This window comes from Saccostrea echinata, unplaced genomic scaffold (assembly GCF_033153115.1).
Source record: "Saccostrea echinata isolate AGI-Se365-2 ecotype Australia unplaced genomic scaffold, CSIRO_AGI_Sech_v1 ptg000029l, whole genome shotgun sequence".
In the NCBI taxonomy this organism is placed as follows: Eukaryota; Metazoa; Mollusca; class Bivalvia; order Ostreida; family Ostreidae; genus Saccostrea; species Saccostrea echinata.
In genome coordinates this window covers 39,889,624-39,906,015 of record NW_026889778.1, presented here as the reverse complement: position 1 = coordinate 39,906,015, position 16,392 = coordinate 39,889,624, and the positions used below count along the sequence as shown (strand labels likewise).

The 16,392-nt window shown below is 31.9% G+C and overlaps 2 protein-coding genes across 2 annotated transcripts; both read right to left on the bottom strand.

Moving 5' to 3' along the window:
* Positions 1-1,898: 1,898 nt before the first annotated feature.
* LOC133195309 (uncharacterized) lies at positions 1,899-2,942 on the bottom strand. The gene has a single exon (XM_061331160.1). It carries the CDS (start codon positions 2,940-2,942, stop codon positions 1,899-1,901), a length of 1,044 nt encoding a protein of 347 aa, XP_061187144.1.
* A 9,247-nt stretch (positions 2,943-12,189) lies between these two features.
* Positions 12,190-13,092, bottom strand: LOC133195308 (E3 ubiquitin-protein ligase TRIM45-like). The gene has a single exon (XM_061331159.1). It carries the CDS (start codon positions 13,090-13,092, stop codon positions 12,190-12,192), a length of 903 nt encoding a protein of 300 aa, XP_061187143.1.
* Positions 13,093-16,392: the final 3,300 nt, after the last annotated feature.

Below are 16,392 nucleotides of genomic sequence, written 5' to 3'. Positions count from 1 at the left end.
TATATATATATATATATATATATATATATATTAGATATGTCAAATCGGTCAATATTTAATAATCGGTTACTCGGACGTTTTTCCGATCGAGTACCCGGGTACTCGGTAAAAATGAAATAAAAAGTGTGTTCTTGAGCCCCGTTTAGCTCTGATAAACCCCAAAGCTGTTTTTATCACGTTTATTAATGTATATAAACATCGAGTCCAACGGAAATGATTTTTGCTACTAAATTTATTTATCAAATAAATTAATACACCAAAAATTACAAATGGTTTACAGTTCTTGTTTAGGATCTACTAGTATTTTATCAATGCAAAATGAGGACAATCTGTTGCGCAGGTTTGATGATCAGACTAGCGAAAGAGAAGGAACAGAATTTGTTGGGATCGTTTAATATTATTTCATATGTTGTTGTTTCCCCCGTATACACTAAATTTACGACGCAAACTGACTCAACATTTTCTTATTCTTTAGTTATTTCTAAATATTTCTTCACTTTTGAAGTGGGTAGCGGCATTTTATGCATGTCCGATTTCGCTGCCGTATATTAACTAAATAATTTTAAAATGATTTAAAGATAATGTCATAGACCATACATAAATGATGTTCACTGAAAACAATCATTGAAGCCATCCAATAATTAAGGACCACAATACGTGAGAACAGCTGTGTACGAAATGATTGGTCACTAATTACTGTATATACACAGGCGATAACGGATGTTTTACGGGGGTTTGCCAAACGGAGATCAGACTATAATTGCTATCAAAACATATTTCACACTTATTGTTCCATACCTAATTATCGAATTGGTGCAAAACGGGAACACACCTTTTACGGGTGTAGATGACGACACGCTAATTACCGTATGCACCTTTAAGTTATTTTTTGATAAGTTTTTGAAAAAAATATGTAGTTTGAAATAAGAAAAAATATACATCCGAGTAACCGAGTACCATGATACTCGGACGTTCGATCGAGTACCCGGTTAACCGGGTACTCGTTGACATCCCTAATATATATATATATATATATATATATATATATATATATATATATATATATATATATATATATATATATATATATATATATATATATATATATATATATATATATATATATATATATATATATATATATATATATATATATATATACCATTTAAAAGTTATGGACAAATTAGAACAAACCTTACCTCTCTGACTCTGTAGAATCGTGACATCCTCTTAGTCATTTGCTTCTGACATACAAAATTATGAAGCATTAATGTTGTACATACTTTTAAAAGTTGTGAACAAGGTTACATTATTTGAATTTTATAGAATCCGTCATTTATATCAACTCACTTTTAGTACTTTGATTTCTTTTTTTCTTCATTATATGATGCGATATATACAATCAATCTGTCAAATAATTAATCACGATTATGTATTAAAATTGTTATTTTTTAAATAGTAAATTTCTTTTTACAATACAATTGAAAATTAAAGATTTTCAAAACATACTTTATACGTTCATCGATTTTAAATTCAAAAGAAGTTACGAGCCGGATTGAAAGCATCGTGTAATTAAATATAAGTATACTTCTATTTTTTTTTTATAATTAGTAGAACATTGCTATATTGGTGAAGTGAAAATTAATGAGGCAAATGTTTCTTCAATAAAGCTCCACCCACATCAAACTTACCTGAGGAAAACTGACCGGTTGAAAATCTCAATCAGTTCATGCTGAGAACAGAAGCAATATAAATATGCAAATAAAATAAAAATTCAAAAAAAAAAAAAAAAAAAAAACAGAGGTAAACTTTTAATGCTCCTTGAACAAGTTGAAAAACATGGTCATGAATGCCTTGAGCTTAATAGTAATGCGGTTTCGTGTGCAAAATATTATAATTTAATGCTGATATTTTATTTTCTTCACTTGGTTGTATCTCATTTCAGAAACAAACAGATTGTCATTTGTATCTATGCACAGTCCAAAGGGATGCCTCAGTCCACGGTTTATGAAGCAGAGGAACTTTCCATCCTGGTTTATTATGTGAACACAGTCATTGTCATAATCAGCAGTTAGGATTTGACTCCGACTGTCTGTTGTGATCCCTTTGGGATTGAACGGATAACCTTTTGGAGAGGGTGTTTGACCTCTGTAAGTGAATCTCAGTTTTCCAGCTTGGTTTATCACTATCACTGATTTATCATTGATGTCAACAACGCAAATATCCAAGTTCTTGTTTTCACTGATGCAATATTGATTATGAACAGGATGTTCATAGATAGAGGTTCTCTCTTTAAGCAGTATGGTTTGTTTTTCTGTAGAGCCAGAGTAACGAACAACTTTTAACCTCTCATCTTTTTCACTGTGCATGATAACTAGAAGATCTCCACAAGAGGTAGTGCAGACTCCGAAAGGTCTCCAGTTTTCTAGTGTGATGGCGTCAGTGGTTTCGTCTTTTACAGTGTTTATTCTTTTATCATTTGGATCAGTATAAACCAGATCGCCATGTTTTGTTACTGCAATGCCTCCTGGTCTTTTCCTTGATGTGGTCTGTACTGATCTGAGTAATTTGCTCTGATTGACGCTGAATATATACATTTTATCTTCAGCTCCCCCTGTCCAGATTTTATCATCATTTAGGTATGCTACAAAGTAAGGACCAAATAAAAATGGAAAATCAATCTTAATGGTGCTGACAATTTTTGCTTTATGAAGAAACTGTGTAACTGGAGGTAAAATCACTGCTTCTTGTATGGGTTGTTCTGACTTCATGCAGCAGTCATTAACCCTTAGATAAAGGATTGAATCTTTGCCATGTAATTTACTGCCAGGGTAGAGGGGATTGGGTTTTCTTTTTTGAAACTTGACAACTTTATGGACATTGGATTCATCAGCTGAGACGTGTTCTCCCACACAGGCCTTGCATATAGGTTTATATAACATGTATTGCAGTACATCTGTACAACGGCGGATTTGCACAATTCACATCTTATAACATCATGGGCACTGGTGCGTGGATTCATTGTTGTGTTTTATCTTTTAAAAAATATGAAAAAGAGCCATTAAGATTCTGGGTCGTCATTTTGCTTAGAATTAAATAAATGTTTTGACGTTTGTTTTTTCTGCATAAAACCTTTTTTGTTTACCATTTTAAAAATATTTGCAGGAATTTTCATTTAATTTGAATTCACGGTTTAACGTAAAAAACACTCTTCCAAACAATAAAGGCTGTTTGCTGGAAAAGTTTGTAAGTTTCACTTTGAATATTTTATCAAGAATTTATGAAGTTCGAAGTTCAATCCAGATATAAATTTGATGCCTCTTCAGACTTGTTGTTTTTAAATGACTTGTTCATCATTTCCCAAAGTTTGTTGTCCTCTATTAAATACACAATTTATTATTCATCAAATATCATACAAATTGGCCTTTCCATTTCTGTTGTCAAAAAATCTTTGAGATCCTATTTTTTAATGTGGATTTTAGATATATTTTCTGATATCATTTCTAAGTTTTAAATATTAAAGATGTATACCTTAGGTGTGCTAAAGCAAATCCCTCCTTAATAATTCACAGACCACTTCTTGTACTTGTTAAATAAGATACGATGATCTTGTCAAACTGCATGTTTACCTGATAATCTCTTGATCACATGACAGTTATTGATTTTTTAAGAGGTAACGTTATACTTCGTTTTCCTGTACAAATAGGATTTTTGTTACACAATATGTGCACTGCACAGAATTTACTCTTTATTCATTTCAATTTCTTTTCACAAACACATGTAAGTTAACTTTGTATATTTCGTCTTTTTTAAGAAAAAGCCTGACACATATTTTAAACATTATAGAAGAAAAGAGCTCTCTCACTTTCCTTCTTCTCTCTGCTCATAAATTCTGCTTGATAATCAATACTTATCTGTGGTTGCTAAGGATTCTTGTTTGTAATACAGTATACTAAATATTTGAGTGATTTATTATGATTTTAACTTTTTTATCTTAATTTAAGTAAAGCAGAAACAAAAGAACTTAAATAATCACAAGCAAAACAAAGTGAATTTTAATAGGCCTAAACATATAAATATCATAATACATGAACAGGCTTTTTAGCTCACCTGAGCCTCAAGACTCAAGTGCGCTTTTCTGATCTTATGGTCTCCGGCGTCCGTCTGTCTTGTGTCATCTGCTGTCTGTAAAATTTTTATATTTTCAACCTTTCTTTAAGTTTCTGCTCATTAAATGAAGTTTTGAGAAAAAGGGTATGCCTATACATTTTTTTGTCAATTGAAAGTGACTTGCAGAGTGGTTTAAACAGATAATTTTAATAAATTTAAACAGTACTAACTGATGCCGATAAGCAGATTATATCGTAAGCATTTAAATAAATAAATTAATTTAAAATACTTTTCCTCCAAAAACATAAGATTGTTAAAAGTTATTATTGCAGCACTATCTTTGTAGGCATCATTCAAGACGCTCTAAAACAACATGCGAGCAGAAGTTTGCTGCTTTTTTATTCCAAAAAAAATACGCGGAGTACATAATTTGATTTATATTATGAAATGAAAGAGAAATAAGATTTGGCATTGTGACTATGAACTGACTTTTAATTGGAGACAACATAAGCTCTGAATCTATATACCCCTGGGGTTTCTCCCCTTAGGCCGGTCATTGCTCTCCTCAGCTTGGTTTTTACATGTACTCCTCTCAGCTAGGATATTACTCCCCTAACTACTTATCAAAGAATGTCAACTTGACTATGAAAATAGATAGGTATATTTATATAATATAGAATATAATTTCTGTCTGAAGGTCACCTAAATATAGTTCAACGGGATGGTTGTAGATCAGTCAAGTTTAACCAGTTGCCATACTTTGAAAATGAGCATACTTAAAGTAAGTAATTTATGACATGTGTACATAAATTATTTTGACATGTGTACATAACTTATTTTGTATACAAACTGTATAAAAAAAATCAATCAACACCCGGGTCATCGGGCCTATATGCCACTTTAAACACAAAATTGAAATACAATATATAAAGAAAATAAAAAGCACAACGTTAAGAGATAAAACATAAAAGTACATAAAAATATACATAATGATGAAATATATGCATTTTGTGAGTATTTGTATGCTAAGGTTGGTAGGGTCTGTCATAAAAATTATTGGTAAATAAATATGACACAGAGATACATTTAATAATGAACATTCTTATTTTCCGAAAATAACTGACTCTCTCCGTATAAACCAATTAAAATACAAATAATTTGCAACCTGTCGAGGATAATTTGAAATAAGTATACGTAGTGTATGCATATCAGACCATTCTTGCATTTGATTAAAACCAGCCCAGTGTTTTCAAAATGTATTGACCGGTACTCAGAGTACAAATGACAGTGCAATAAAAAATGTATTCGTCTTCTACGTTTGCTCACTTCTAGAGCAAACGGTGCAAATTCGATCCTCAATAGATTCATATGGCACGCCGATTGCTTCAAAATTATTTTCTGCACGACCTTAAACAAAAATTACACGAGTAAGTAAAAACTTACACAAAGTGGGGAAAATATACACGAAGTTATTGAAATATACACAAACTATAGAAAAACTGCACAATCAACAAAATATTTGCACGAAATAGTGAGAAAATTACACAAACGTAAAAACGAAAACTGCACGAGTGAGAATACAACATCGACATAATACGCAACGCATCCTCATTGCGCACATTTCATTAATATTCATTAGAGAATAGGTCAATGTGGCTTGGATGCTTGAAACATACTATAAATACAAAAGGAGGAGTAAAGTGTTAGTAATCTTTTTATATAAGATTCTTTTAAAATTCCGTTAGACTCTCAAGAATATGTACAACGTATATTATACATGTAGATAAATTGACAGGCACACATTCTTAAACTTGTAGTATATGAATACTCCTGAATAAAAAACATTCTACAAAGAATACATGTATAAATACCGTAAAAAAAGGGGGGTGCATATTACAGTTGTGTTTAATTGTTGGATTTTTTTAGTAGGTCATTCCTCTATATAGCAATTTCTTTTGAAAGTTTAAAACTATGACATATAGGCATAAATTAAAATAAATAAAAACAGCATGTGATATAATACAGGAGAGTTAACAACAAATCAAACTCTTCTCCTCCACCACTCACTGAGTGTACTTTTGGTAATAATCAAGGATGTGCATGCGTAACCTTTTCATACAGAGATCCCCCCCGGCTGGTTCTGGAACGAAAGACACCTGAACGCTAATCGATTTATAGCTATTTCACACACCAATAATACCTTTTGAGTAAAGATTACTGGCAATTCATACAAAGATTTTTAAGCAACGTTGCGATCATCTGGGTTGTGGAATTTGACCGAAAACTTTTTGGAGGTCAACAGTAAAGAAAATCGAGCAAATAATTGCGCAACTGAAATTTTAATATTGAAACGCATATCTCACTTTTTGATATATGTATGTAACAAAGTACATGTAGTACATGTAGTCTTAACTTTTTAGCAACGTGTGGTGATTTCATAAAACTCCATGAAACTGTAGAAAAATTATACAGTCGTTTTACTTATGTGAATTAAAGCTTAATTTTATGTTGTTTTTAAGGTACCGGCGGTAGTCTATTTTGAATAGTTAAAATGCATATAAAGGAGTGAAGAAAATTTAAAATTATAAAATACAGGCACGTAGTATCGTTTTTGAAAGGGGGGAGCCAGATTTTTTTTTTTGACAACCTGAAAAACCCTGACAAGCAACAAAAAAGGTAAAGTGTCCAAACTCGAAAATCCTATTTCGTGGGAAGGGGGGGGGGGGGTTCCACCTTCCACTTTGTTTTCGAAACACATTATAATACCAAATTACTTTGATTTAAACTATCCTACAATAAGGGGGGGGGGACCAGCTTTTCAGTGGACATTTACAATAGAAGTAGGTTATGTTTGGAAAAAAAGGGGGCAAGCCCTTACTGATGCTACGTGCCTGAAATATTTTCTAAGAATTTAAGGGTACATATAATAGTCTATCGAAATCAGGATTGCAATTTAACTGATTTGTAACGATATTGCAAGACCCAATTCAAGAAGATGTAGAAGATGAACTTAATTAGCTGAGACTTGGCTACATGCACATGCATATTTATTTTCAATGCAGATTTTGACAATAATAAATTTGCACACGGTAATTAAACTTTCTTGAAGTTTATATTCATCATATGTTTTCTTATATTTATTCGTAGTCATGGTCGAACTAAAAACAAGACCTGATTGATGCCATTGATACACATGTACAATATATAAAGCAAACTTTTTAATTACTTGTACATATATACGTACAAAATTCATATTGCATAGATTAGGCTTTTTAACTCATAATCTGAATTTTCAAAAATGTTAGATATGCACATGAATAATCTTTTAAAAAGTGGAGCTTGTATCAAATATTTCCTTGAATGTTATTGAAGATTATTTTCATTTTATAATTATACAGTCATGTTCTTTTTATAATGATTATATCTTTGGGTAAAAAAGTGTTATTACAAAAAACAAGTGTTCGGATAATAATTAAAATTTTATGCATACAAATTCGAAATGTAAAGAAAATTTGTTATCTTGGAAAATCTTTGTCAAACCCCGAGCTCCATAAAGAACATGATTTATTTGCATTTTTCAAGAGCGATAAAACACGTTCTATATGTTCTTTCTATTTATTATAATATCCATTCCCATTTTCTTATTTGTAACATTGTACGTAGATGTATTTAGTAATCCACTATTTGAAACTTTAATAAATACACAGATTCAGATGTTGCGACTCAATCAATCCACGAACCAGATCCACCACTAATGTCATTAGTTTTACCGGTGCCAGGATCATTTGAGTAGAGTTTTGTTATTTCATTTGGACAAATTTTAAGTAACAAAACACAAAACTGCATATATATAAAGCACATAGAGTATATATTTTCCCTTTATCTGGTCCTTTTTATTAAAAGTGAAAACATTTATCAAGTAATCGCCATTACGAATGAGGATAACGCTTTCCCTTAGGAATGTTTTGTTTTTTATTGAGCAGTTTTTGACTGAAAATATGCGATATCATGGAAGGAATTCATAACAATGTAGGCTACAGATATCCAACCAAAATTGATATCCTCATATTTTATAAGTAAAGATACATGTATAATTAGAAATATTTTTTTATGTTTGACTTTAAAAACATACTGTGTATATCTAAGGTCAGGTAATCCCCACTTTTTAATCTTTTTGAAAATAAAAAATATATCCAGCTAACTCCCAAATGAAAAAAAAAATCTGTTCAAATGAAATCATAATAAGTACAAATGAGAAGTACCGAAATAAATTCTACAATTTAATGATTATGATCAGCAATAATTCTGCCATCATTTTCATGAAGAATCCACTTTATTAATCGTTTTATTATGCATGTGTTAATGTTATTTTATACAAGTAATTTTCGTTAAAGTTGTATCTATAAGTTGGATAATTTTAAAAGGCCATAGAGCGTATATTTAAAAAAAATAATAATAATTCTATCATTTTTTTAAAGCAAGATCTGTTTATCGTTAGGAATTTAGAGTTTGCTGTGTATTACTTTTAGTTCAGAGTCGAGTGCATTATATGCAATGGTACTTTTTCCCCCACATTATAACACAAACATGCGATTTCTTTCTTGTCACAATTTATATCCGGCATCATATAATACCTCCATATTTTGGCTAGGATCTCGGTCAATATAAGACAAATATAATATCTCCGAACAACTTTTAATTTTTTCACGCAGTTCACAAGAAAACACTTCATTCGTTTAATTGGCATTAGCTAGAAATCGGATCGAGTTTTAGCAAAGAAATAAAGACGCAAACAAACATGCATATCATCGTCAACGCCATTTTCTCTCGATTACATCCAGCATTCAAGAAGAGATAAAGAGTACAGAAAACCAAAACACAATGAATATTGCATAATAATGATATGCGCAGCTGTATGCGCAGCAAAATTGTTTGTGTAATTTTTAGTTTCCTCTGCTAGTGCAGTTTTTGATTTTACGTTTGTGCATTTTATACCCATTAATCGTGTAAAAAATTTCGGATTCGTGTATTTTTCGTTATGTTTGTGTTAAAATCTTTCAAACTATGTGCAATTTTTACCGATACGTGCATTTTTATTTTACTCGTGTATATTTTTCATCAAGCTCGTGTATAAAATCGTGATCGTTGTGCAGAAAATAATTTTGAAGCAATCGGCGTGCCATAGATTCACCGTGATATCTACCAATCTCTTTTCGCAATGGTAAAATCCCACATCTAAACTGCGCCAAAATTGAATGTAAACATTTAGGCATATCAAATACTACATAATTTTCCCTACCAAAAATTGCTTTAATATTAACATAAGTCCATAATTTAGGAATACTATAAATCTCATTACTCCAAAGGTTTGAGTAATAATTGTGTATTTTTAATTGAAACCGTTTTGTTTTCTCGAGGAATGAATGGTTTACCCTTTGGAGAAAATAGTGTGACTTTTGTGCTCGAATCTCAGTATCCAAGCCTGATTGAACACAATTAATGATAAAGCCTCCATACCAACCACAGAGATATCAAAGTTTTGACTGTTGAATTGATCACGAATAGCTGGTAAAAATGGAAAATAGATTGATATGATTCAGCTGATTGTCTCTCCAGGTGCAAAAGCTACAGCCAAAAGTCAAAAACGTTTAAAAAATAGGTTAAACTTCAAGGTCAGGGATCTTATCTCAAAAATGGTAGTACATGTATTTCTTGAAAGGTGATGTCACAGGTTATTTACATGTGAAATATGAAACCCATATTTTCTCTCCCTAAAACGATGTACAATGTTAACATTTTTGAAAAGTAGGTGTGGTCAGGGTCAAGGGTCAGAATTTAAAGTTTAACTTTAACTGGTTCTGACAACACTGGATTGATTTAGAAGTCTGTTGCCAGAAGAAATTTCAAATAAGATAGTCACAAAACACTTGAAAACAGTCCTGGCAATACACAGATGAAACAAATTTATAATAATTATATAGCAATAAACATAATTGTACAGTAAATACATTTGTCTTCCACTCCGTGAACATTTTATCTTGAAAATAAAGTGATAACAGAGCTGTGGATTCGTTGACCAGACTAGAGGAAAATCGAATGTTCCCAATATTTAAAATAATTTATTATTTTGATAAAATGAGAATTTAAAACCTTTGAAATTTGTAATGGTCTGAAGGTTGATATTTTAAAGATATGCACAGATTGTTTCGACAAAATCAAAGGTGTTTTTCACAAAAAAAGAATTTATTATGTGGTTGTTCCACTATCATTGTAGTATTTAGTTTCGTGCAAGTGCTTAAAAAGCTATTAGTTTTTGAATATATGTGGTTGCTGTTTTCCATAGGCAATACCCGTTTGAAAAAGCATGAAATACCCAAAATAAATAATATTGTGAATATATCAAATCATGGCTTCATTTTTACTTAACAATTAAGGAATGTCTTTAAGTTTTGTGTGGGTTATTGGTGGGTAAATCACACAGACTTGTCACGTAGGCATATTTCATGAAGCGCGCTAGCGCTACACACCAATAATTCACACTAAACTTAAAACATTCCTTGTATTTACATTTTACATGTTCAAAAGCATCAAAAATATACTCAATGTTTGAATTATTCGCTGTCCTATATCGTTACATTTTTATTAACGTCTCTGTAGCTCATTGTGACGCCACTTTATCGCGAGTTTCTCCGTGCATATTTCTACACGTGAGTATACACAAATATGGAAAATCAATTTCATAGTTGGCTTATTAGAAAAACATAGCAAATGTAAATATTTTTAAATATGGTCAGATTATTTATTGAAAGTCCACAGACTTTGGTCTCATTATCTTTACATGAATGAGATCATAAAGTTTTCTGATTTAAAATTGAATTGTATCAGGGATGTTAATTATTTATCAATAGAAATATAACTAACAAGATGTGTTTGTGAAACACTGATGCCCCCGCATGGCAACTTACAGCGAAGGTTAAACTTTCTTAAATGCAAATCAAATACGTTGGTACCAAAAGTAAGGTCTTGTACTGAGGAATATACTTGTAAAATAAGAAAGCCCTAGCAGCAACCATTGGAAAGATATGGAAAAGGTTAAAAATTTTCAAAAGTAAGTCAAACATCAAGGTCAAGGTCAAAATTGATGGTGCCCAAGGAAAGGCCTTCTCACAAGAAATACACATGTGAAATATGAAAACCGAAGCACCAACCATTTAAAAGATATGGCCAAGGTTAAAGTTTTTCAAAAGTAGGTCAAACTCCAAGGTCAAGGTCAATGGGCTATAATTGTTGGTATCCAAAGGAAGGTCTTGTCACAAGGATTACACATGTGAAATATGAGAGCCCTAGAGTCAACCGTTCAAAAGTTATAGCCAATGTTAAAGTTTTTCAAAAGTAGGTCAAACTCCAAGGTCAAGGTCAAAGGGTCAAATATGATGGTACCCAGAGAAAGGTCTTGTCAAAAGGAATACACATGTGAAATATGAAAGCCATAGCTTCAACCAATCAAAGTTATGAACAATGTTAAAGTTTTTGCGGACAAACAGACAGACAGACAGACGGACGGACAGGGAAAAAACTATATACCCCCGAATCTTCGATACGGGGGCATAGAAAGGCAATTGCTTGTACTTTTTAATTAAAATTGACATAATGCAAGAAAATATCGGGGGGGGGGGGGTCTTTTGTTTTAAAAAAATAAAGGGTGCAGGCTTTGAACATATGACATAATGCAAACATATGACACGATGCATACTACATGTATATGTTACCTTTTAAAATTTTAAAGACAAATGAAAACACATTCTTTTTATACTAAAAGAGGTGCTTAATTTGATGCTGGGAATTTATCCATTATATGGCCTTTTACGTTAAACAAGTCAACACAATGATAGTAAGGTATAAATTGATGACTCAACCAACTAATTTTGCAGCTGCCGAGCATGGAAGCAACACGGATAGGCAACACAGCCTATAATAATCCTAATTAAAAAAACACGGAGAAATAGTACATGTACTAGTAAATGTTCTTTCAAAATAATACGAAAAAGATGTAAGCATAAAACCATTCCATTTTCTACTTCACTGCTGATATTGTATTATCTTCACTTTGTTGTTGTTACTTTCAGCAACACAGAGATTATCGTTTCTATCAATACACAGTCCAGAGGGAAACCTTAGTTCACAGTCTATGAGGCAGAGAAACAGCCCATTTTGGTCTATAATGTGGACACAATCATTATCAAAATCAGCTATAAGGATGTGACTTTGTTTTCTAAACCGTTTAAGAAATAGTTCATGTCTACAATGCAGAGGAATAAATTGAGGCGGTGAAGCATCTACTTTGGAGGGAAACTCTCTAAATTCCTTTATCCTTCTCTCGAAATTAAGAACCAAAAAGATGTCATTTGATTCCAGAACATCACAAGATGCTTTGATCTCATCTTCAATATTGAGTATTTTTTTATTTATTTCAGCTAAGTACTTCTTCAATACATCTTGGTGTTCAATTCTCATGTTATCAACTTCAGATGTCAGTTTTCTGACAATTTTATCTACTGCTTCGTGCCAGTTTTCGCCATGATTTGTGATAGCTTTTGAGATGTTTTTATATATTTCTTCGATCTGATTTAGCCTGTTTTGTACATCCGAGGCAATGTCATTGTAAATTGTATCAATATTCTTTCTCCTTTCTTCATTTTCTTTCTCAATCTTGTGTTTTCTAGAGGTATAAAATGTTAGAAGTTGAACAATTTTATGACTGAAATGATTTTCTGAGGCAATACAAGCTGTGCATATTGGAATATCACATTGGTTGCAGTACATTTCACATTTCTCTTTGTGGTGTAATTTACATCCAGGGTAGAGGGGGGTCGAGTTCCTATTCTGAAATTTGACAACTTTATGATCATTGGATCCATCATCTGAGATATGTTCTCCAACACAGGCCTTGCATAGGTTGATGAGGCATGTATCACAGTACATTTGCACAATGACATTCTCGAACAGATCGCATAGCAGCATGCATGGCTTTCAAAACCCCTGTCCGTATGAAAATCCCCTGTCTTTCTCTGTAACCTACAGCATTTCCACAATTATCTACGGTATATCTACAGTATGGTACGGTATGTCTCCTCTGCATATACAGTAATTCTCAGTATGCCACTGTATGTCTCCCCAGCATGCCACAGTTACCTACAGTAGGTCCCAGTACGCCTACGGTAGGCCCCAGTATGGCTACTGCTTCCTACAGTGATCTACGGTATGCCACAGTATATACCCCAGTAGGCCCCTGTATTGTTCACCGAAGCAAAACGGTAGAAGTACACAATGTTTTAAGAAGCAATGTTTCTACAGTTGAAGCTATTCATCGCTAAAAATTATTTATGAAGAAGATTATGATGATTTATAGAATTGTTTTTGTACATTACATCTCTAAAGTAATGATATACTTGCTATGTTGTAACAAATAAAATTTTAAAAAAAATAGTATAATAGATTTATTTCTGACGGGGATGATTACGGTCAATATATTAGAAATAACGATAATTAATCACTATTATTTCAAGAAAAAGTTCTGTCCTGTTGTAAGTGGCTGAGAATCTTTATATGACTTTGAATCATCGAATCATCAGCAAGGTCAGTCCGTTTTGACACATTGAATGTACATATTTGGACTTTCTTCGAACTTATTAAAAAGAAGAATTAGTTCGTATTAAGCCCGCATGTTTTTCAATCAGATAAAATGAACATGTTTGTAAAGAAGGTTTTTTTTTAATCTAGGAGTATAATTCCCGATAAAATTGTTAAAAATGATGTCATTAATAAAAATGACAGTGGCTAATGAACTGATGGACGTGATAACAAATTATTCTTCCTGACGCTTACTTGATAAAAATGAATTATAAGTCGTATTCAGATAATATTTAATTTTTATGTATTTATGTAACGAATTCAGAAACAATTATTAACAGCACTGAAATGTTATTATTCTTTTCTCTTTTTCACGTTATTTTAAAACGGCCCAGAAATCATTTGAATGTAATTTTCCATTCTTTTTTTGTTGCATTTCTGACGACTCCTAATCTGCGTTTTGATTTACGTAATATTCTGCAAAAAGTCAATCAAGTTTCGATTGTGAAATCGATCAATCATTTTCTTATTAATCTATACGCAACTTTTATAAATATTTCAAACTGCTGAGAGCTCATACTATTTATAATTGGAGGATAGTATAAAGCTTTTAAGTTTATAAGCCACCCCCTCTTGTCTCCGTAAAATACGCTAAAGACAGGACCTGATTACTTGTACACAGTTTTAGACATTAATTCTACGTCACCTTTTTGTTTAATATCGTGATGAGATTCTACATTATTTGGACCTTATCAGAACAAAATGTTCCGATTTCCGATCATAAAATTAATTAGTATGCACTTATGGTGATACAGAAGTAATTTGGTTTAAAATGAAATGAATTTATAATTCAATAATAATTTCATTAACTCTATCATCTAGTTTCAATTTTCAGACCCACTTATGATTAAGAATCATTGATCCGCCCCGCTCTTTTCTTTTATCAACTTCATTGTATGCACTGAGGCAGAACCAGGGTAGGTTCTAGTATATATATCTAATGTAATTTGCAATGGTCAGCTTAACAATAGGTCCTAATTGCCTATTGTTCTCTATCTGCGTCTGACCACTGGCGTTAGGACTAAATAAACGACTGACCACTCGTAACAAGACTGTTTTCAAATTCACTATGAAATATCAGTTTAATTTATAGTATAGATATGCTAGAAAACTTTAATTTAAAAAAAATATAAAAAAAACGAACACTGAAAAACAATATATTTACAATTATTTTGTACTTTATCCTTGCTAATACTTTCAACATCGATGTTGTTTCTTATGCGCTTCTTTAAGGGGTGTAACGCATGACTTAAAAATGTATATAAGTTTCGGCTATATAATTTCTGTTTTAAGAATATCATATATTTGTAATGTAAAATGCATTGAAAAGCAAGCACGAATGAGTATAATCGTCTTATTCATAAGTACATTGAAATAAGCAGTCATTAAATTAAGTAATTCGAGTCCAGAGAGAGAGAGAAAAAAAAACATAATTACACTTTAGATTATGCAAAATAAATGAATAAGAAGTTATTTTAAACAAAGGTCAGCGAAAACAGTTGAGAAATAAGGAAAAAAAGATCCGTACATGAACCAAAATCTTCCGTCAGTTTTATATCAAAATCTACTAATTTAAAATTTACTCTGCTTTATATGCAGTTTGTATCGTACGCTAATTGATGTGAAAAAAAAAATCGGAATATAAAACACCTGGATATATCTGTCAAACCTTTGGGAAAAAAGAAGATAATTCAATACTAAGTCTTTATTAATTCCTGAAATGCTATAAGTCGTATCATTTATTTTGAAAATTTATTTTAAATTGTGTCGTATCAAAGTCATTCTTTCTGACTATAACCTCAAGAACATACTTAGACACAAGACAGGGCACGGAAATATGCATGACTATTTTTTTTTTCTTAAACAATTCAGAGCGTCAAAAAAGAAATCTGACTTTTTAAAAACCCTAATTCCCCATTTCCTCACCCTCAAAACGGTGTCGGGGTTAAAAAAAAAAAAGATAACGTTTACCCATGGTCTATTCTGCATTACAGAAATCAGCAACATTTATAAATTCTGCTAATCATGTACATGATTCTACAGTCCATGGGCTCCTGATCAGATCATGGTCCGGTATACAAATTGGCGCAACGAACTAGCATGTTATTTTCAATTTATTCTCAGAAATCAAACACCGAAGAAAGTTTTTTTTACCTGCGATGACAAATTTCTGACTCCATTATAAATACCAAGGCACTACAGATGCATACGCTCTTTTGTCCTTTAAAAATATACATGTAGATCGATATCAAAAAAAAAAAAAAAAAAAAAAAAAAAAAAACACAGGTGCAGATCCAGAAATATTTTTCCGAGAGAAGTTTTGGTGGGCGGGTGTGTTGTTTACATCAACTATTATAATTACACTTTGCTCGATCCTGGGAAACCTATTTCATGGAGGGGAGACTCTTTAGACATTTTCGTTTCTAAATTTTCTTCAGATACACGACTCTCCTTTCTATTATATGAGGAGCCCTTGTTTCCGGGGACAAAGTAACTTTAAAAATTTTCAGAAAATTCACTTCTCTTAAATAATTCCAGGGAGGCCAAAACTCACATCCGACATAACCCCTTTACACCCGCGCATGAAATAGA

What these genes read in the sequence shown, in the direction of transcription:
- LOC133195308 (XM_061331159.1), bottom strand. Translation starts at nt 13,092, where the DNA reads ATGTACTGTGATACATGCCTCATCAACCTATGCAAGGCCTGTGTTGGA.
- LOC133195309 (XM_061331160.1), bottom strand. Translation starts at nt 2,942, where the DNA reads ATGTTATATAAACCTATATGCAAGGCCTGTGTGGGAGAACACGTCTCA.